The sequence below is a fragment of the Maylandia zebra genome, linkage group LG12 (assembly GCF_041146795.1).
Source record: "Maylandia zebra isolate NMK-2024a linkage group LG12, Mzebra_GT3a, whole genome shotgun sequence".
NCBI lineage: Eukaryota > Metazoa > Chordata > Actinopteri > Cichliformes > Cichlidae > Maylandia > Maylandia zebra.
In genome coordinates, this window is record NC_135178.1 from 6670035 (window position 1) to 6693420 (window position 23386).

General features: G+C 39.0%; 2 protein-coding genes across 3 annotated transcripts in view; one reads left to right on the plus strand and one right to left on the minus strand.

The window, feature by feature from the left end:
• Positions 1 to 2576, minus strand: part of hk2 (hexokinase 2) — a 43169-nt gene extending 40593 nt beyond the window's left edge. For both annotated transcript variants that reach the window (XM_024804461.2, XM_076890621.1), the window contains exon 1: positions 2282 to 2576. In XM_024804461.2, coding sequence (XP_024660229.2) covers positions 2282 to 2344 — 63 coding nt within the window. In that variant the 5' untranslated portion in view covers positions 2345 to 2576. The remainder of the gene's footprint in view (positions 1 to 2281) is intronic.
• Positions 2577 to 13542: 10966 nt separating this feature from the next.
• figla (folliculogenesis specific bHLH transcription factor) lies at positions 13543 to 23049 on the plus strand. Its single transcript, XM_004567279.3, has 6 exons — positions 13543 to 13874; positions 15913 to 16059; positions 16173 to 16262; positions 18807 to 18959; positions 20080 to 20144; positions 22597 to 23049. The coding sequence occupies exons 1-5, from the start codon at positions 13689 to 13691 to the stop codon at positions 20095 to 20097; spliced, it is 594 nt and encodes a 197-aa protein (XP_004567336.1). The 5' UTR covers positions 13543 to 13688; the 3' UTR covers positions 20098 to 20144; positions 22597 to 23049.
• The last annotated feature ends 337 nt before the right edge of the window (positions 23050 to 23386 follow it).

Genomic DNA, 23386 nt, shown 5'->3' on the forward strand with positions numbered 1-23386 from the left:
ACACACACACACACACACACACACACCAGCTGGACACTATAGGGGGCTACTACAAAGCTTTATTGTAAGTTTCTTGCTATAATTTCTAAAAGCAGGTTTTTACTTTGTTATTAGGGGATTATTAAGTCTAAAGGGATGGGAATTTATACTTCATTCATTCATTTAAAATTTAATTTAGAAAGAGAAGAGGTCTGATTCTTTAAATGTTCCCCTCAGCAGGAGTATCTGACAGACCAATTCACGTTTTGTAATTATAAGCTGAGTGTGAGTAAACAGCCTCACAGCAAGAGAAGCTGTTAAAGGTTTCGTAGATGAATGGTAGCGTCAATGAACAAGCAAAATCATCAATTCATACAATTCCCCGTTTAAATGACAGCAATGACTGGAGTGCAACAATAGGAGAAAAAAGCAAAACAACAGAACAAAAGGCCAAATGAGTTCCATTCAGCCATTAATCAAAAAGAATCAGCTCAAAAGGTCCAAGGGCAATACTGCTGTAATTTCGTTTTGGCTATTTTGACAAATTGCATAAGATTACCACCAGAAACACTGAATAAGAAGTCAAACCGTAGGTAATGAAATGAAAAAGCAATGAAAAGATTGTTCAAAATGGAATACAAAAGGAATTACACTGTCTGAAATGGCAGTAAATTCAAGTTTTATTACGCTATTATTTAATAGTAATTATCAGGCATGTGCATTTTCACCCATACAGTTTAACTTGCTTACATAAGCTGATCACTAAGCACCCATCTTTCGCATACAGTCTCGTAGGCAATGTACAGATTATATCTATTAGTATGCAAGGGCTAGCCTAGAAAGAAGGCTCTATCATGTAAATGTTACAGTCCTGTGACTTGCAGGCTTTTAATTTGAAGCAGTCACAGGAAGTGTTTGTACTAGGGTTGCTAATCATCCCTGTGTTTTCACGAATGATGACGTGTGTTTTAACTGTGAGCCTCTGGGCATCGTGAAAAGGACAAGTTGTGCAGAAGACTCTACCGTGTTAACAGCATAACACAGTCCCTTCACCAAAGCATGTCACTAACTTATCAAACAGAACGTGTTCGAATTAAGGGGCTGGCCTTGAAGCCTGTGTCAATAATGATAAAAACAAAAATTCCTGCAATGAATTTTCTTTTACAAATTTAAATATTTTTGAAAATATTATGTATAATGACAATATAATAATACTGTAAACTTGTATTGTATGGTGTCATGTCATTAAGTAACCTGTCCCAAGCCTGAATAAATAGAAGGGTTGCATCAGGAAGGGTCGCAGCATAAAAACTGCACCAAATCAAACTTCTGCACACATCCGCTGTGACAATCCCTTGGGAAAGCTGTAAATACCACGTCATTAAGTAACCTTCCTATTGTGGATGATTTTATTTTCCCATTAATCCATTTTCTTACACTTATCCAAATCAGGTTTGCAGGGGGCTGGAGCCAAGCCGAGGTATCTGAAGAGAACCCACACACACATGCAGAATCCAAGCAACAAGGCTCCAGTCAGATGGGGGACTCAGACCCAGGGTGTTCTTGCTGTGGTGCAACAGTGCTAATCGCTTTTCCACTGTGTCACCCTGGGTTTGTTTTATTGTTATTAAGTGTTTTCTTTTGTTTTGGGCACACTGCAAATTTCTTAAATAAAATCTGGAGCTTTCTGCAGCAATGATGGCTTTTTCCTGTTATAAATGAACCATCAAGAACATAAAATTCAAGTCGTAGCAGTTAAAACCCAGGTTTATTGATGATATGGGACGGTGCTATAAGTATATCCCCACTGAGCTTAATGGGACACAAATGACAGGAACTACTAAAGTTTTTAACATTACTGTGCTTTTACTTCCCTGAACAAGTTTTCCACACTTTACCGTTTCTTCCAAGAAAAGGGCGTTAACGATTTCCCCATACAGAGAGTAAGAAAGGGACACACACACACACACACACACACACACACACTGCATTGACGAAACCTGATATGACATTACCTTCTCTATAGAGTGCGTAATAAGCTTTATTGAATCCTGTTACCCAATGCATTGCTCATACCTCCTCTAGTGTGAGCAATGAAGTGGGGTTAATTAAGTTAACGGCAGATTTTTTGGCCAAAGAGGAAGAAGTAATAACACGCAAACAATACATGCTAACAGCCTAGCGACCTGTTTGACCCCGGTTTCACGTCCTCCCTGAGACGTATCAAGTTCAAATGTCACGTCACCATACTGGAGATAGCTACCAAAACATAACTAGCGGAGTGTTGAACGCCAGTACTCACTTTATCTGCTTGGTCATCGTGGAGTTCCGTGCTGTAATTAGCCAGAGGGTTCGAGGTTGACATCTTTAGTCAGGGATGTGTGGCGAATTTACGTCCTTCCCGTCCTCCTACTCTACAGACTTACAGAGAAATTAAATACAAACACAGCTCCCTTAAATAACAAACACACAACAGTGCTAACTTGTCTTAAATTCGTAAGTTAAACTCGTCTTTAAAAACAGAGTTGTGCAAAAAAAAAAAAGTCTAGTGAAACTTCCAGCTTCCTGGACCTGGTAGTGTGGTGACGTCAGAGAGAAAGAAGGGCGCCGATTGGCTGCAGAGATGTCGCGGTGATATCACTTTTCTCCAAAAAATTACAGAACAACAGTGCTGAGGTACTACAAAATTTGGTATCGAAGTGATACAAAGTGAATACAGGGCCAGTATTAAAGATACCAATATCAATACTGATACTGTTACTTTTAAGACAGCCGATATTGGGTAGGGCAGTGTGTTATGATGAATCATCATCAGTTTCCAAATTCATAACAGAATTTAATGACCGCTAAATCACTACGATTTTTTACTTTCCACAATACTTAACACAACAAAGGACACCATTCAGCCTTTCATGTGTTTTGAAACTTGAATTTAAACGTTGTTTAAATGTGCTATAGGCTATAGATATAATACATGTGACAGTCAACACAAAAAGGTTTTTTCAAAAAGGACATTTTTTATGGTGCATGTTTGAGGAGGAGGATTTTTTTCATTTGCATAAAATAATGCAATAAACACAATTCAGTGAGCTACACACTGAACTTAGAACAGGGGTGTCCAACTCCAGGCCTCAAGGGCCAGTGTAATGCAGGTTTTAGGTGTGTCCTTGATCCAACACAACTTCTTTAAATGGCTAAATTACCTCTTCAATATGTCTTGAAGTTCTCCTGAGGCCTGGTAATGAACTAATCATTTGATTTAGGTGAGCTGACCCAGGGTGATATCTAAAACCTGCAGGACACTGGGCCTTGAGGCCTGGAGTTGGACACCTCTGACTTAAAGGATAGAGACAACATATCAATCCTAGTATTAATCTGTTACCAAAACCAGCGTTTTAATCGATGCTATCAATATTTGGATTCATCCGCCTATTTCTACAGTACAGAGATGTTTCAGATATGAACCAAACAATAGGAACGCAATTTCTCAGCCGTTTGTTGATACTTTGCAGATTGTGATTTTTATACAAGGTACAATAGTGTATAAAATTCACTTCAGGCAGGTTCCAAATTTTATCCAATACCTCAATAATAAACAACTCAAACAAGGAAATAAACAAAAGGAAATAAACAAAAGGAAGGAAATAAAAAAAAAGAAACAAATGAAACAAAACAAAAAAAACACACATTTTCAAAGATGCTTGGAACATCCTGGCACTTATAATCCAAATTTCTCTCATTAAACGACTTGTAAACAGTATTGGTGTATGTATGCCCACACTTGATAGCATCGAAGGCCCCCTCTTCTGAGTGATCCTTGCATCACGTGAACATCTATTTATAGAATGATTTCGAAAGTTATGTTTGGTCACGGCGGTATGTGACCAGAGGGATTTGATTGAAGGGCATAGATCAAATGGAAAGACGTGTGGGCAGGTACTGTTATAAGCAGAAATAATATGTTGCTTTTCACATTCTTTTGTTCTGAAACTGCTCAGACAAAAACTCAGTAAGTCTGGTTCCTATATTTAAACAATGTTACCACTAGCAACAATAACAAAATATATGATAAGATCAAAACTTCCAAGAGTATATCTGAAGGGAAGAAGTTCCTGTGGTCTCCATTAAAATGATGGAACAATATCTTACACAGAACTATCACCATGCAAATCTAACTCACATTAACCCAGTTCGAAACTTCATAACACATCTTTTTTTCACTTACTCAGTGCAGATCAGCACCAAAAACTATTTCACATATAAATCTTCTTCGCACATGACCACACATGCACAGACAGACACACACATCCACATATGTGCAATACCACTAAGTGTAATTTTTCTAACAAAACATAGTATGTACATTTTATTTTACATAGTATGTTATTCTTTTTATCTTATTCTATTCCACTGTTTTCCTTAATTTTTAGTGCTTGTAACTTCGCACTGTCCACCCAACAAATTTCCCACGTGTGGGGCTAATAAATGCTTAAAAATTCAGACCTTCCTTACACAAGTGGCACTCATTCAATCCTACACAAAGAAAGCAACAAATGTAAGTGCAGTAAAAGCAGTAAGTAACCACCACATGCCCTATATAGTTTATAAAAAGCAATGTACACAGATGTTTCAGTACAACACAGGGCAACCTGATTATGCTGAAGTAGGGTTGTGCTCTTTATCCTGCATGCCTCATTATCATTCAATGAAGAAGAACATCTGGAAGTACTGTCCTTTGTTTTGCTCTTGTCTTCCTCCTCCTCTTCCTCCTCTGCACCTTAGATTGTTCGCAAACAACCATCCGTCTTCCATCACCACATTAGCAACACTTGTTGAGTTTTTGCCTACAAGTGAATTGTTGTGAAAATACATTTGAGAGTGTCTGAAGCAGTTTTGCATCAGGAGCATATATACTGTTTTAGTGTTTACTTACATAACTTGGTCAGCTTTCGGAGCTTTGTTGCTAAAGAACTAACTCTGGCTCTCTATACCATGCGCTCAGTGTCCTAAGACAACTTTATGAATCTCATTATTCTGGGAAAAACTTTTCTCGATTTCATCTCATTAAAACAGATTTTGTATCATGAAACACTTTTGATGCACCGCAGATGGCAAAAGTAAACATTACCACAGCACAGATGTTATATCTTAGACCCAACAACTCAGAGTAGTTAATGAATCTCACAGTAGTTACATTTTATTGACCTCCATCTCCGTGATATGTGAGTTTTATTGTTGAATCGAGGATTTTAGTGTCAGATGTTTGCTGCCTTTATAATGCCGTGTAGTATATTTTATCACGAATTTGCTGTGGTGTGACTTTTTGTTTAAAATTCACCTTTCTGCAAATTAACTGGTGTACGAAGGAATTCAATTTTCTGTGTGTTGCCAAATACAAGATAGTTTTTCCACAGAAACAGTTGTACCAGTGAAACAAGATGTTCAAGTCGTTCGGCAAACAACTCTGTTGTTTATTTCAAAAAATGATATTCCTAGAAGTGATTGATGGTTTCCAAACATTTCCTGAAACAATGGGTGTGTGCGGAGATCAGCTTAGGTAAAATGAAAATCTGTAATGCGCCAGGCAGCTACTGTTGTGTAAGGAGGCGTGTTGCGTCATGCGTCAAGTTATGTGAATACTCAGTAACCTCCCCTTTAAGGAACACCGTCGGTTTGTATGCGTTGGCTCTCGCTGCTCATTACGGGAATGGGAGGGATACGTACGAGACAGCAATTATCTCTCTGCCTGAGAGACTAGTGTGAACGTCTGATGTGTTCCAAAATTTACATTTTTAGTTTAAACTATGAAATTAAATTGCAAAGCGTTACATTGAAAGTAGAAAATACATCATACGTTTTCATTATGCAAACTGTTTTACAAATGGTGAGGCTAATGTGGATGGGAAATGTGGCACTGATTTGAGACTGCGTTAAGAGTGGTGACAATGAAGTCTCATTCACCCATTAACACACACACACATACATTCATATAGTGATTTTATCTATACCCAAACACTTTTTAAATAACAGTCAACACACACAAATGTATGTGCCAGGAGCAACCCAGAGTTTATTATCTTGTCCAAGGTCACTTCAAGGGTCACTCTACCACCTGAACCACAGCCTCCACAGATAACTTTTACTTCAGAATAAGAAATATTTGTGTGATTGACTAAGACTGAATTTTTCCTGTTTTGTTGGTCTGAACACAAATGTCATCCACTTGAAATTTGTCACGTAGTGCTGTCTGGAGTTGGCATGGTAGAAACCTGAAGAGCCAAATGCCACATAAAGACATAACTCACAGCATGACCCCTGATCGATATCCCCACATGCCTCTACAAACAATTTGCAGATTGTTTTTTAAATTTTCTTCAAAATCCTAAACACATTCTCACAGACCAACATGATACACCTGTGATTCATAATAATAATAATGAATGGAGGCTTAAGCGTAACAATTACAATGATATTTCCTAAACGGGACAGCTGGCAATTGGTCACGCTCGTTGCTATTGCTTTAATTTAACCAATATAAGTCAATTATGAATTCACAGGCAGCAAGAGTGATCAGAAAGTTGTTAAAAGCATTGAATGGAAATGGAGGCAGAGGAATAAGAGCCTGTAAGAAGAGCTGTAGGTGGAGGCAGAGGAGAACAGACATTTCAGATGGCGTGTGAGAAACCACAATTTTTTCTGAGTTTGCTGATTTTTTTTTATCCTTATTTTATGTTTTGTTGCACTGGAAAAATCCGAAAGGGGGAAATCTGCTTAATAAATCACAGTATATGTCAGATATGTCTGATGGACTGCTGTAGAGAGGACACAAAAATAGGACTCTTTGGTCAGTTTAGTCAATGAAAGGCATTTAGTCAAAAGTCTTAGAATAAACCAAGGCCAAAATGAAAAAAGAAAAAAAAACATAAAATAAAATCCCATAAAAGAGAAGGAGATATGCCGGGGACAAACAAACAATCTGACAAATGGATGAAGCACTGCAGGCTTTCTTCCTTTCTCTTGTTTGTGCCTCTTTTCGCAACCCAAAGCAGGGAGAGGACTCTTTAAACAGCTTGTGCTTTTTATTCAGTTATTTGAGACCTTCAGACATTCTACCTTTTGCTTTTGTCTGTGTGATTAAATAAAAGTATATTTCATTTTCATGGCCTGAGGCAAAAGAGCTTTGACTTTTCATGGACATGTATTTGTTTCTTAGTTAGTTTATTGTTTGTATTTGACTTTCATGTACATTTATATCTAGAGGTCTTTATTTCAGTTCAAGCTGACATTAGTATTCTGGGTTCGGTTTACTTTGTGTAGTCGCCTATGTTATTTTCCAAACCTTTAGCCTCACATCTCTGTATGTCAGGTTTGTGAGTGTTAGTGTTTAGTTAGTTATTTCCTGTTTTATTTTGATAGCAGAGTTTGCCTGCTGCACAAAAAACCCTCTCAGTGATTGCTTTGGTTGTGAGGTGATTGCCACAGTTACCTGTAGTTTTTTATGTTTGTGTGAAAGTACTTGATTGTAGACAAACATGATCGATCCAAATATCGACAGTATCCATACAAACATTAGTACTGGTGTCAGATCGATACTAGCACAATAAGATTCATGCTTTGTCTCCATCCTCTAAGTTCAGTGTGTAGCTCACTGAATTGTATTATTATATTATTTTTATGCAAGTGAAAAATGTACATAAAATATAAAAATTTACAAATATACATCAAACATGCACCATAAAAATGTCTGAACCTTAAAATGTGTTTTGAATTTGGAAATTGATGATGATTCATTTCGTGAATCATGGCACTCTGCCCCACCCTACATAAGCTGCCTTTATAGGTTAAAAGTATCAGTATCAGGATTAGTAGATCAGTATGAGCAAACATGCTTGAAAAGCTGATTTTGTTTTAACAGTTTTCAGAGAACAGGGTGGAAGGTTGTGAGAAGTGTCTCTTGCCAACCTTGAGAAGGAAGTGTGGTGAAACTTGAACTGTTGCTGGAGCACTTACAGTGAGTGGCTTTAATTTTGAAATATCCTCAGTCACATCTAAAACAGTATAGCTGCTTAAATATTGTTGGAGCTCATTTTATCATTGATAACAAGATTTTTTTTTGTCATCCACCACATCCTGGTGTAATTCTCATGACTCTGACACTCTGTCCAATATCATGTCCTATCCGAGTACTGATCTGCAGCACATTTATAAAACTCAAGCTCTGATTGGTAAGTGCATTTGTTCACTTGGCAAAATAGCATGGCTATGTAGAACCCAGTGTTTATAGCTAATAATGATGTCATATAATAAATGAATACAAAGCAGAGGACATGTATTGATGCACATTGGTTTACACTCAGGAGCTGTGTGTAGTTGTTGTGTTTACTGGCATTTTAAAGCCTCCACAGTGTTTGTGTTTTTAACTTCTATTTTAAGCATAATCAGTTTACATATAGTGAAGTGTGCGATGTAGATAAAATTGCAGTTGCTTTCCAGCAGCCATGCACTTGACGCAAGTAGAAGTCCAGTCCAGTATGGGAGTAGATGGGGTATCAAAAACTGACTCCCTGCAGTGCTGATATAATGCAAATCAGCTTTGCAAGAGTTCAATATTGAGTAAAAATGTTTACATCTGCTCTAATGTTAACATAATGGCAACTCCACTTAGTGTTTATAAATGCACACTGATAGAGCTGACTTTGGCTTATTATTATAATGATCTAAATGGTAATGTGTGAGTGCATTGTGTAATCATTTAATAATAAGTTATTCTCAGTTTAATTTAAATTGAGAGCCCGAACCATGGAGTCTAAACAGCATAACTTTCCGTGTTAATAATAACAAGAGGCAGAAGACATGAAACCATCCAAATCAAGAGTTTGGTTCCATTCATGCACACTGCAGCTTTCCACAGTGGTGCAAAAACAAAGTTACTGAGTGGCGTCTGCCCCAAACCTGTACAGACGCTCTGTTCACCCAGTCCAGTTTGTTGTTCTGGTAGGATCAAAGATAATGGGGTTTTATACTAATAACCTCTTATGTCTCCTCTCTTTATCCCTTGTTGTTGTGTTTGTTTCATTGGCTAATTATTCGACTGTTCTAACATTTGTTTTGTACGTTAGTGCAGCTACAGCACTCAGATGTTCCCTTTGGGGTTCAACTTCTCCTAATCATGTCTTAATCTTCACTTAATCAAATGTTTCTGTGTGGTTATGGACCAATATGAGCAATTCAACACTGAATGTCATTATAATGAGTTTGAAGAGGATTTGTTTTCTCGGATAACAATGACTGTTCTGGAAACACACACGCACGCACGCACGCACGCACGCACGCACGCACGCACACACACACACACACACACAGTTAAATCCTTGCTTTCGGTTTACTTTGTATATTTAATTGTTGCTGCTGTGATTTATTGATCATCCTAAAAGTGCAATTTCTCAAAGGGTAGCTGTCAGTTTTTCTCTGACTGGCAAAACACTGAAAAGCACAGGAAATATAACTGAAAAAACACCATTCCTCCATTTTCATACAGCTTACTCAGATTCTTTTCGTGCAGACTTGCAGAGACCTTCCTTACCCCTAATGTTTGAAGTTTTTATTTTTAAGATTTGCATTTGATTTAATCTGTTTCTTAGCTCTCCTTCATACTGCAATTTGCCATCTACAGGATTACACCCAGGAAGTGCTAATTCACTCCAGGATCTTCTAGACCTGCTTTTATGGTCAGGTGAGGTGGAGTATTATAAAAATAATAATGACTTAAATTTGTATAAGGCCTTTCAAGAAACCCAAGAACACTTTACACATGAATAGCAACGGAAAAAAAGGCTGTACGTTAAGGGTTTTGTTGAAGACAGGTTGATTCTCTTGATACAATTAGACATGGTTGTTTACTGTTAAACACTCTAACCATTAAGGAAACTATCCATCCATCCATCCATCCATCTTCTTCTTCCGATTATCCGGGGCTGGGACTTGGGGGGCAGCAGCCCAAGCAGAGAAGCCCAGTTCTCCCTCTCCCCAGTCACCTCCTCCAGCTTGTCCGGGGGAACATCAAGGAGTTCCCAGGCCAGCCGAGAGATGTAATCTCTCCAGCGTGTCCTGGGTCTGCCCTGGGGCCTCCTCCCAGTGGGACACTGGGTCCTTTCGATGTGAAGGAGCAGCGGCTCTAATCTGACCCCCTCCCAAATAGCCAAACTTCTCACCCTATCTCTAAGGGAGAGGCCAGCCACCCTTCAGAGGAAGCTAATTTCCGCCGCTTATATCCACAATCTCGTTCTTTCCGTCACTACCCACAGCTCGTGACCATAGGTGAGGGTAGAGACGTAGATCAACCGGTAAATTGAGAGCTTGAGACAGAATATATACAATTATACTTATGAAAATAGAGTTAACAGTCCAAAATCTATGCCCTACATTAAATTTTACAAAGCCATTTAGTGGACCAGATTGGAGCCTTTCCTAGGCCAATTATGGCCCCCAGGCCTTATATTTGACACCTTTGCTGTAAACTTATTAAATATAAACAAAGAGGGGTGCTCTTTTCATATGGGATGTTATGCCTTGGTGGCCCATGAAGTAAAAGGCGGTTACTTCCTTTGTTTTAGACTCTCTTAGCAGTACAAGTCATGTGCTCACTCCTGCTGAATCAGCAATCCCTGATGCAGTTTTATTGGATATCTCACATCACTCTGCAAGAAAATAGGACTAGATACATTAAGTACAGTTTATACTCACGATCTGCCTATTTTCTCTTCTGATGGGAGATTAAAGGACATAGATATGTGCTTCTCTGAGTGAATGAAGACCAAAAAAGACTGCAGCAAATCAGGATTCATGCTTTCACAGAGAAATTTGATGAAAAACATAGTTATGGATTGAACATGTGATGAATGACTTGTGGGGCGAGTGTCCCTTCCCCTCTTGAAATGGGCTGTTGGACTGGAGGACTCTGGTCTTTTCTTATAGTGAAAATAGCTTATTGTAATTATGCACTGTCGAGTGCAGCAGTTAAATACACTGAAGTATGGCAGGCCTCACAGCCTTTTGTTGAAAAGCTTAAACCAGCCCAGAGTCACAGGCCTTCCTATTTAACAAGCTAATTTCTGAGTGTTTCCAAGCCTAACATTAGCATAAAGACAAGCACATAATTGTTTGCCTTAAAAAGAAATCTAAAGCTTGAATATAATCAAGCTTTAGATTCCTCTAAAGGGACTTTTATCAAACCTGTTATTTACTCAGGCTGTATTTTCCTTGGAGTTTTCATATCTTAAAAAGGTTAACTGTTAATTGCAGTGCTTGGTTGTAATGACAAAGTTATCAACTGAAAGAAAAAATATGAATTCCCAGAAAGCTGATTGTGTTCACCCGAACGTTGCATTTTCAGTTATCTTAGAAAATAATAATGAATTCATTTTAAAAATAACCATTTTCATTCTACATTCTAGGGAATTGCGTACATTTACAATCTTTTCCCATAATGGCATGGAGACCATGGTGGTTGATGAGAAGCCTACAGGAAGTTAACGTTTTTAAATTGTACAAATGTTGTATTCATTTAGAGATAAATAGCTTTCTATTATATTGTATATTATGTTATACTTGTCACGGTCTGCGGAGACAGGCCGTGTGGTGGTGTGTGTGATGGACCCAGGTGCGTACACAAGTGAGTAGACGGGAGTGAACTTAACAGAAAGCGAGCCTTTATTATGGCTGAAGACAAAGTGTACAAACACAACAGGGATAGCGTGACTAAACTAGACTATAACTAAACTGGGAAAACTAGTACTGTGACAAACTAAGAAGACTCAGAGGCTATGGTGATAACTGCAAAGACCGACCGTGGGAACACAGACGACGCGACACAGACTGTATGAAACACAGAGACTAAACACACATGAGGGATGATCAGGGGAAGTGGCCACACATGGGATCACAGCTGACACACATGAACCTAAAGACAGGACAGGAGAAGTGAAACTAAATACACTGACATTGAATACAGACTTTCAAAGTAAAACAGGAAACATGGAGATTAGACATGACATGAACTAAACATAACCACGCAGACATGACTCATGACAGGTAGATGCACGAACCAGGGAGACTGAGTACAGGGGAAGATGACAGAAATGACAACATGAACTTGGCAACATAAGACACACAGACATGAAGGGCAAGGGAGACTTAACACAAGGGTAATATAATTACAAACGAGCTAGAATAACTTAATGAACCTAAACAAACAATAAACATCAAAATAGACTAAACACAAATCACTGGGTCGCACGACCCAGGACCATGACAATACTGTGTGATAGACATGTAACCTATCCAGTGTACATCACTGGCAGCTGGGATAGCCAGCACCATCCTGAATATCTCACAGGACTGTTTTCATGGTGTGAAACAGGGATCTCAGTATGATTTTCTGTCATTTATTAAAGATTTGCCAAAAAAAAAGAGTTTAAACAGCTGAGAAGAATTCTGTGGCTATACTTGTGAAAGTTCCTCTTTATGTGAAGAAAGTAGAAGCTTTGAGAAAAGCTTAACTGGGATTTGACTGTTGGAGGTGAAAGAGCATCCGAAACTTTTGATTTACATGAACAATGGGAACCGGCAGAAAAATCTTCCCAGAAAAGCAGCTGTGGAGGTGGAGGAGTTAAAGCAGACAGGAGACATCTGACATTAAGCTGAGGGTTTGCTTGAGGCAGTGTAAAGTTGTCTGACTTGCCCTAAAGACAATAAAGATGCCGAGGTGTGAACATGAAAGCAATTTGTAAAATCTGAAAAGATATGTTTTGATGTGACACATTGTCAGAATGGAGCTTTAATTGAATATGTTTTTATTTTAAACGTCTCCCTGGTGTGAGAAAAGCAGGCCTCTATTAATTCTCCAGACTACTGTTTAAAAAGTCATTGTGTGGATTTCAGCAGTGAAATGTTTTTATATTTGAGGGAGGTTTCCAGATTATGCTAAAGAGATAACAACAGATCGCTTGTTGACATATTAACAAGCAACCTGTTGTGTGAATAATGCCGTCAGTAATGGGTCATGGTAGTGATCAGACACCAAAATAAAGCTATGGAAGTGTGAAGGAGGCACTTATTTCTCAGACAGGGATGTTCTCTCTGGCTTAAAATGACTTGATCATCATGGATATGTTTGGCAAATATCTTTTTTTTTCTGTGTGATGTTTTGCTTATGTTGGAAAAAGGACTGAAGTCAACTGGATTTATGAAAAACTACATATGAAGAAATTACCAAGTTTGCAAGTATCTTTATGACTCTGTGTTATTGTACCTAAAGTATATTCAACCAGCCTATGAATATCTTGATAGCACTATTATGTTAAATTCATTGTAATTTCTGCTGCCCACTTGGTCACTCTTAAATAATAAACTTTTAATGTCAGTGAGACTTTCCCCTGGTAAATAAAGGATATATAAAAGTCCATTTACCCCATAGCGGCTTCTATGTAACAGGAATGTTCTTTCCTGCTCAAAATTTCTTTTTTTTTCAGTGTGGAAAATACCGGAAGTCCTTTTTGGCACAACACCTGACTCTAATTAAAACCCTCCTGACGCAGGTGTGATCCTCCGCCACGCCAGAGGCCTCTCGCTGTTCTCTTTTACATGGCGCCACGATAAAGAATTAAATCGACCAGGTGGTAGCTTATTTTTATCAAACGGTACTCGTTAAAATGAAGGTACCGGAGGAGGAATCCATGAGTGACATTTTGAAGCGGCTGACGGGCGAGTCCGCGCTCCCTGTCTACTGCAACATCGAGAAGTTCAAACGAGGACGGGACAATTTATACTTCGTGGCCGAGGACTTCAGCCAAACTGTGAAAAAACGAGAGTTAGTCAACGCCAAGGAACGAATGAGAGTGAGTGTTTTAAAAAGTAACTCATAACCACAAATGAAGGACTGGTAGCAAACCCTTAGAAAGAGGGTCCTGGAGCCATTTTTCATCCACTGTGTTTTTTAATTTCAAGCCATTTTCACTGTGTTGAATAGAATATAGCCAAATTTGCCAAACATTTTTTTTTAAAAAACATTTTTAGAATTGCGGTCTGAGTTCATTAAATTAGCTTAAAATAAGCTACAAATATGCATCCACCTTTGGTCCTAGAGCCAAAAAACGGCCCATTGAAAACCATTATAAACGCTATTTTTCATTTCATTTTTCATAACTAAATGTAGTGCCATCGTCAAAGTGAGGGGGGCACTTTAGAGTCCGGGCCTTAAAATTTAATTTTTTTAGTTGTCCACCAGGTGGCGCCCTTATTTCAGCATTGAACGAACTCAAGCCAAAGATTCAGATTTTGAGCATGTCTTTCTGCTTTAAAAAGGGGGGGAGTGGTGTTGTGTGTCACTATCAATGACCTTTATGTTTAAAAAAAAAAAGGTCTTTATGTCAAAAAATAAAATAAATAAATAAAATAATAAAAAAAGACACACTTTTTTTTCAAAAGTATTTTGATGGCCAGACAGGCACACTCCAATGCAAACAAATTGAATATAAAAGCAAGAACTAAAAGCAAATTGGATTTTATTTTCCCCTTAAAAATCATTTTTTTAAATACAGCTGCGGTTGAATGACCTGGAAGTAGTCATTGATGGAAAGCTAAGATACCGCATTTCTAAATAGACGCGCATTGAGCAGAAAACGGAGATGCTTTCAGCTCACACTGTTAATGGATCACGTAGCGACACCAATTATCTGCAAATTGTGAGCGAAGAGGAGATCGATTGGAACAGCCATTGGAGGATTTCGACAAACTGGCGGACAATGACTAGGCTCCGGACGCTCCAGCGTACAGGTCTGACTCGCCGTGTGCCAAAGTGCGCACAGAAACACTTTCGCTGTCCTGAGTACGAAAAGTGCTGATGTTTTCGTTTGAAAAAGTATTCTTACATTACCATTGAGTTTGGGAGTTACAACAAAAAATGATATTTTTGTGTGTGTGTGTGTGTGTGTGTGTGTGTGTGTGTGTGTGTGTGTGAAAACTTTATATGAATATTTCAGGGAGAAGTAGTTTTAAAAGTAATTTAAAGTGGGAAAAAATATAATATTATAGCACTTTTTATGGTGTGGTCGATTTTTGGCTCTAGGACCAAATAAGGATGTTTTTAAGGACCTTCCAAGGGTTAACGGCTCACTCAAGGAGGGAAGCTGTTAGCAACCTCACAGCTAACGATGCTAGCTGGAAAAATAGATGTTATTGTTCATTTTGGGAATAATTTGCTGCTAATTTCTCAAAATAGACTGACGACTTTATTGTCCAAGCAGAATTGCAAGTTTAATGTAAACATTTCGACTCTCAATAAAGTAATTCCCCCCCCCCCTTAATCTGTGCCACTCCGCCCTACAAGGAGTCCTCGGCTAATGTTTTACACAGAGCTGCACTACACCATTAAGGCACATTGTTTGGCGCTGAAGTTCGCTCGAAGGCCTGCATCTTGGGTTTTTTAGCAGCTGTGTATTAAGTGCTAAGCACGACCGCTTTATGAATGCATCCTGGCATTAAATGGTCTGAAATGGACTAATTTTCTTGGAAATGCAGTTCTCCTTCGTTGTTATATTAGAGATGTTGTTTTTGGATGTTTGAACAATATTATTAGAATAAATAATGATGATGATAATAATAGCGCTGATATTTGCATAAGTAGTCCTGCTGGGGTGCTGAAAGTTGCCTTTGTGTTTAATTAAAAACTACCTTTTTGTATTTCAAAATTGACAAGTCTGTATACAACTCAGTGCTGCTTACAATCAAATAAGTATGAATACTTTAGTTTAAACCGGGATTTGCTCCCACAGGGCTTAAATTTCTACAAGAGTATCAAATTGTGACAATCGCTCCTGCTTCAAATCCTACAGTTTTCAGTGTTTGCTAAAGCACTTCAGCCTCTCTTCGTTGCAGATCAGGAACTTGAATACCATGTTCTCTCGCTTGAAAAGGATGGTGCCACTGATGCGACCAGACCGAAAGCCCAGCAAAGTGGACACACTCAAAGCTGCCACAGAATACATTCGACTGCTGCTTGCAGTTTTGCAGGAAACTGAAAGTGTAAGTACTGCGCTCGGCAGGACTCTCTGAAATGACAAGTGTATTGTTTTCCAAGAGCAACACTACCACTTATTGTGAAATGTTGATCTGTGTTTTGTTTTCGTTTATTTTAGGATGATGGCAGTGGGACTGATTTCTTAAAGAATGCAATCGCCTACAGTCAGACTGAAGGCCTTGGTAGTGACTTTTGGCGAGTGGATGATGTAAGTGGTGTCTGTTTCTTCAGTAAAGGGACGCTGTTGTATCAACCTACTAATGGTGCTAATCCACATTCAGAATGTGCATACATCATTAAATGGAGCGTCACATACATACTAGTGCTTTGGCCTAAGTTCCTGCAGTTTAGTTTTGCATTTGCATGTCTGTTGGGTTGATTTCAGGTTAGTGCGTTAGCCATTAACGCCTATCCCCATTCTTTGCATTGAGAAACTCTTTGCTGTAAGTAAGCCTAACAGCTTCCAGAGCATTTATTCTGGCCATATGGCAAGAAGGTCATCACTGCTTCAAGCACTGTCTATATGATCTGGTCAGAGAGCAAGGACGGAAAGCAGTGTTCTGCCCTTGAAGAAGAGACATCTGCCCAAGATGAAGAAACTTCCTCTCCAGAAGATGAGGGGACAATCTCCAAAGAGGCTGACTGCATCACCACTGAAGATGAGTACTAGCCAGTGTGTGAATCCTCTTCTTTGGGGGAGGATTGGGGTTTGGGGGCATGGAGGTGGAGGCCGAGCAGCTGATGGAAAAGAACATAGGAGCATTTTCTGAGACCGAGGAGCCGGTGACTGAGTGGATCCCTCATGAAAGGAAAACCATGTGGGTCCCACTACTGAAGAGAGACTGCTCTACAATCCAGTACCCACTGGTATCAAACCAGATGTCACCCTGTATGCAGTTCCCTGCACTAGCAGCCTGAGATCTACTTTTGACTTTTTTTATAACAAAGGAGATCTTTTAGCTGCTGTGCACCCTTACAAACCTGCACGGGAGGCAAAGGTGTGAGGATTGGAGGATTATAGATGAAGTGGAGATGTGAGCCTGAACCAGAATGAAGCAATACGTAGCATGTTGGATGACAACACCGGAAGTTCTCAGGAAGTAAAAAAGGGAAAGGGGTTCAGACATTCAATAATTTCCCCCAGGGATCAATAAAGTATTCTGATTCAGACTCCAACTGACGGAGGAGCTCTGAGGACAACGTCTTTCCTTCGGGCACCTTGGCACTGAGGAACTCCTCAGATGAAAACTGGCACAGGGGAAACAACCCAGAGCTTCCTCCCCAGCTCCTCCAGATGCAACAGAGGAAGATTTTGTTGTCTGTCTTTGGCTTCACCAAAACTACCACATGCCAAAGCAACGGAGGAATGTGCTTCTTTTGACAGCAACACACAAGGAACCAGCAGTCAGTGATGGGGAATAGAGGATGCCTAGAAACAAGAAGCAATCCTGGACTACAATAGACACAAATACAGCTTAGATAACTTGGAGAGGATGTTGGCACCTCAAGTTGTTGAAGGAAAACTAGCTGCTGGCTCTTTTCTCCAATCTCCTGGATGTCTTGGGATATGATGCCTTTGTCCTGCCGGAAACAACTTCACTGAAGTGGGGGAGTGCTCTACAAATGAAGAGCGATCCTGGGAGAGCTGGGGCACATGCTGGTGACCTCAACAGCTGCAAGACACCCTTGTCCCTGATTCTCAGCCACTTCTGCCGTTGATCCCAAGATACAGTAGTCTGAACAGGTGTGACCCACACCCCACCAATGAAATGAGAAGAAGGTGCAAAAGGCGCACCTCCAGGATTGGAACAGCAGCCCCTTGCACCAGGTGTACAGGGTGGGCCATTTATATGGATACACTGTAATAAAATGGGAATGGTTGGTGATATTAAAGTCCTGTTTGTGGCACATTAGTATTTGTGAAGGGGGGCGCAAACTCCTCAAGACGGGTGGTGGCCATTTAGAAGTTGGCCGTTGAAACCAAGCACACCATTGTTTTTCTTGTGACATTACCAATAAGTTTGTGTCACATGGCCCTCTTCCTATTTGGGGGGGGGGAGTTGTATCCAAGGTGGCTGACTTCTAAATGGCCACCAATTTTATAGCCTTTTGTAGACTTAAACAAGGGGTGCCCGTTTTTGGCCACGAGCAAGCTGAGAGGGAGTTTTTATGTTTTTGCTTTGAGGTTGTCTTCCAGCTAGTGCAGTGGACAAACTGGTGTTTAAAGGGTTAAAAATGTAAAAAGTAATAACTAGCTTATATTTATGAAAAGAACTGAAGTTAGTTAAAAGCTTTATGCAGAAAGAAGGGTTTAAAAAAACCCATGAAAATAATAAAAATTACAGACCTTATCTGTTGGCTGGAAGGTTAGTGATTTTGAACAAACCCGGAGGGTCAATACATAATTTTTTTTTTTTCATAAAGCCACAAGCAGCAATAAACCATTCATTCCTGAGCAAAACATAAAACTACATCAGCTCACTGTCAAAAGTATATAGATATTTATTACAAAATATTAGCATATTAAATGAAATTATATCTGTTAGTGGAGACTTTTCCAGTGTGTTAGGGTGAGCTATCGTATCCAACATGAAGTGCAGCTTTTCCAGGAAAGTGCTAAATGAACAGTCACACTTTTTACCATCTCATTTGATTGTTGTTCTGGTTTAGTTGGTCTTGCTTTACTACAGTTGACCAGTCACTGTTCCCAGAAATGAATGTTTTATCTAACTGTGCTCTTTCTCCCTGCCAGTTGCTGAGCATGTCAGAGGAACAAATTGATGATGGATTCATTTTACCCCCTGAACCGGTGACAGACGATGGAGAGATGACCAGACTGATGTTGCAGCACTGTGTGATGCCAACATACCAGTTCATCATCCAAGTAGCTCCTGATCAGCCTGCGGTAACTCATCAATGTACTTCATGTTTTCAGGGGTCGGTGTTCAGCCTGTCAGTCAAAAAGAGAGGGAACCTCAGTCTGGATTACTCATCTGATTTGAGGCTTACTAATGTTTTTTTGTTTTTGTTTGTTTGTTTGTTTTTAAGTGCAACAGTGCACACATCTGCAGGTCTATAGCTAAGATTAGAATTTTCAGTTGAGTCCCACGAGGCAAAACCAAGAACTCTGCTCATGCTGAAATGCAGCAGTGTGCTTGTTGACATGGTGACTCTGGTCACTTTTGACCCCATAGCCTGTACTCCGTCCTCCCTTGGGACACACAGTAGTGGGGTTAAAATAAAGACTAGTAGATAAGTGACATGAAATCGTGTGTGTGTGTGTGTGTGTGTGTGTGTGTGAGAGACCTAATTTAAAAAAAAAAAAAAAAAAAAAAAAAAAATCTAAAAACGGCACATCTCTAAAATTGGCCAAATAAAAGCTCAACACATTACACTGGCATAATTTAACAACTAAGCCAGAATGCACAAGTGGTGTGTGTGTGTGGGGGGGGGGGGAACCAAGTACACAAAGTAAATCAGGGGTTTATTGTAATTTTTTTCATTAATCAAGTTGCATACAGAATTGACCCTGATATATCAGTGACAGCTGGAGTAACCTTTCAGAAGGAAGATGGGCAATGTTTATGCAGTTCTTGGAAGACAAACCCTGCAAACAATAGGCAATCACATGTTTAATTCCACGAATGATCTGGCAGAAACATTCTTCAATTACAGCTGACAATCGGCGCACAGCATTTGATTGTCTTCTGAGTAGTGCCAACATCTGAAAGGTTCAAGCAGTCCTGACAAGTGCCTGAGCATCTGATTGGATAATTTAGGTGAAGAGGTTTAGATAACGCCAGAGCGAGGGTTTTATCCCCGCACTTATGTCATTATGCTGTACACAGAACTATTGTGACAAGCAGACTTCAGTTTTCAGTGTTTGTGCATCAAATTATGAACATGTAATCCTCCTGGACTGTAAGAGTGAAAAATTGACTTTTATCCAGCAGAGGAAATGCTTAACATTGTAAGGACTTGAACATTAACTTTTTTTTTTTTTTTTTTTTTTTGTCTTCCAACAGATGTCTCAACCTTGCTAAGCAGTGTTTACAGCAGCTGATGTGGCCTGATATTGGACACCTGCCAGGTTTGCGTTTTGAACACTAATATTAAATCAGTTTACAGAAATGCAAGTGATGAAATGTTGGTGGGATCAGAATTTAATGATCAAGAATGTAATTGACTGCAGATCAAATCAAGTTAGTAAAGGCCCTGAATGATTAAATATCATTCTTGCTTTACTATTCTAAAAATATATGTGAAGTACAAAATTACTCAATGTGTACAAATGTTGCCCTCATGTGGTCTGAATGAGCATCTCAGAATGATTAAGGGTGTGAGTACTACTATATTCTAATTGGGCCTGATTTCATAGAATCTTTGTGTGTAATGATGTAATTGCCCTTAATTTCTTTTTTTCTTCTCTCAAAGCACTGGATGTGCATCACATAAAGTAGCCTATAGTTGAGTCTTTTTAAAAGTGTTGTTGCACTGCCCTCTGGTGGAGCGTTCCACTGTCTAATCTGTAGTTTCTGTTTCACCTCTGACCAGGGTACTAAAAATACCAGATTAGCTGCCGTTTGCATTGCCGATTTTTAGATTCCTGAATGTGAATTAAGGCTTCCTACAGAAACTTTTATTTAAATGGCTCGTAGTTTTAAGCGGACATTCTAGCCAATGCAACAGCTTCCTTTGAACACTCGTGCTTCTACAAGTGGTGTGACGCAGCGCCACACAGGAGTTATTCTCACATCACTGCTGTGAATAGAACTCCAAAAAGGATGTATTAGAACTGTTTAAGAATAGATGGATAATGTTGAATTAATCACTTTAGTCTACTAGAGAACTTTATTTCGTTGTTAAAACATGAAGATGTAAAGCATGTAGTATGTGCTTGTAGTGTCTTATCCTTCATATAACATAAATGATAAACAACGCTGATTAAACACATACATTTAAAGGGAATTTTAAGATTAAATGAACTAAAACAGTTAAGTGTTTGGGCTTCGTACTCTTTACATGTCCAAAGTTGACTATAACTCGAGTGACCTTGACCTGAAGGTCAGATGTCAACTTGAGAACAAGGTGTAGAGGCTGATGTTCACCACTGGCTGCTGCCAGGATTTTTATACATACTCCTCCATTTTCAGGGGATTAAAAGTAATTGGACTCCTGAAGTTCATAGGAAGGATAATGACATAATTATTTCAATGGTCAAGAGAACCAAATTTTCAAAATCATGAACGCACTCGAACAGGTAGACAGATCATTGTCAATCTACAGTCAAGAGACATGTTTGTGAATGTAAAGTCTCTATGTTCACAAACGATCCTGGTTTCACTCAAGAACAGGAAGCACAGGTTTGACTTTGCTAGGATACAACTGAAAGAGCCTGATCGTTGTACACATGAAACGAAAGTTAACTTGTAACAATTTGAGAGAAACGTGTCAGCATAAAGTCTATAAAACGTGTAGGTAATGCCAGTGAAGCAGTCACTGATGACGTGAATGCTGATAGAAGCAGGGTGAAATGTGAAGCGTACAGACAGGACTCTAGTTTAACTCCCCCCCCCGGCTTAACACCACAGCTTTACATGTTCACTCCATACAGACAATATTGATTTGTAAATGATTATTTGGAGCACATTTCTACAAAACAGATAAGTTACCGTATTTTTTTTAATTTATTTATTTATTTTTTTTGGGGACCATAAGGCACATTAAGCGAAACAAAACAGTCAGATAAGTCAAACTTTAGTCAACTCATTCGTCTTGCTTCCTCCACTTCCGTGCCATTGATTCATTAATGTCTCGCAGCTGCTCTATTCCCATGTTCTACTGCGTGACTGAGTTTACACACATTATGGTAATATTATGTGGAAGCATGCTATGCATTATTCTGAGGCTCCTGACTACTGTGGCCGTAATGCTCTGACAATCTACAAAGCGGTGCGGCTTTGTAACTTAGCAAAGTCATACTAAAACATTTTGACAGATTTTTGAGCACAGTGTCCCACATAAAACCGGTTTGCAGTCAGTAAGCACAACCAGAATTCATAAGGCGCACTTTTGAGAACATCTTACCTTGGGCATGGGCGTCTGAGAGGTTCTGCCCTTGACTATCTCTGGTGTAGACCATGATATGGGCATAATGTGTCTGTTGTTGACCAGAGACTTTCTGAGTTGCGGAAACTTTTTTTTTTTTCTCTCTCTCCTCTCTGGGGTACTCGAAGGGCTGGTTATGTTAAAAACTGGGGGCTGTGTGAGCTTAATGTGGTGAGGCTTGGTATTCACACTCTGCTCCTAAATATGTTGAAGAAAAAAAATGTGGGTGAATTGCTCGTTTACAGCGTTGAAAACAAAAACGTGCACAGAGCCGTGCATGAAATGAAGCCCCAAAGAATTTGTGTTGAATTGGGTATTATTGAATTACTCAAATTGTTGCAGCCTGAATAGGCAAACATGTTTCTAGTGATTGATAAATGGTATGAATACTTTAAGGAAACCAAGTTGTTGAGTGTTGTGATTTTTCTTTTTAGGGTCCTGTTGCTTTGAAGAAAAGGATTGTTTTGAAGAAAGCAGACTTTCATTTGTGGTGTTTTAACCTTTTGGGTTTTTTTTTTTTTTTTTTTTTTTTTTTGGTGGTTTTTTTTTTTTTGTTGTTGTTGTTGTTGAAGTAAATGTTTTGATTCTCATTTTACAGATTGTATCCTTGGCAGCCTTAAAATGTAAAAGGAATTTTGTTTTTGTAATTTCACTTATGAAATTGTTTTCTGTGTAGGCCTATTAGAAGCCTGTTATATACAACACTTGTTGTAAGAGTCATGTAAATGTTAAACTCGTGTTAGTGTTCAAGAAGGTTTTCTTTGGGGGGGGAAGACTTGTGCTGATTAACAGAATGAATTTGTCACACTGCTGTCACTTGTTAATGTTATTAAATACAAGTGGAAATGTGAAAATGCATGAAAAATTAAAGACTGTAGTTCTTTGTTTCCTTTTGTTTTGATTCAGCTTTAAATAAAAAAAAAAACAAAAAAAAAAACCTTTGTTCGGATATTTATATTTTATAAACCCAGCAGTAGAAAATTTTAAAGCTTCATACACTTCAGTTCACTTATAAGGACAATTAAGGTTCAAAAGACCTGATGAATTCTGACCAGGTCCCTGCAGTTCAAGAGTAAAGAGGCTTTAAAGGTTTGAAAGCCTGTGTGGAAAGGCAACACCCCCCCCCCCCCCCCCCCCATGATTGCTGCAAAAGATCTTTAGAAATATTTAGAGAAACTGATACTGTTCTGCTTTTCAGGTCTACATGAAGAACATCACTTGAAC

What these genes read in the sequence shown, in the direction of transcription:
- figla (XM_004567279.3), top strand. Translation starts at nt 13,689, where the DNA reads ATGAAGGTACCGGAGGAGGAATCCATGAGTGACATTTTGAAGCGGCTG. An exon ending in TTTTGCAGGAAACTGAAAGT is followed by an intron (nt 16,060 to 16,172) that starts GTAAGTACTGCG and finishes CGTTTATTTTAG; the next exon opens with GATGATGGCAGTGGGACTGA. An exon ending in ACTTTTGGCGAGTGGATGAT is followed by an intron (nt 16,263 to 18,806) that starts GTAAGTGGTGTC and finishes TCTCCCTGCCAG; the next exon opens with TTGCTGAGCATGTCAGAGGA.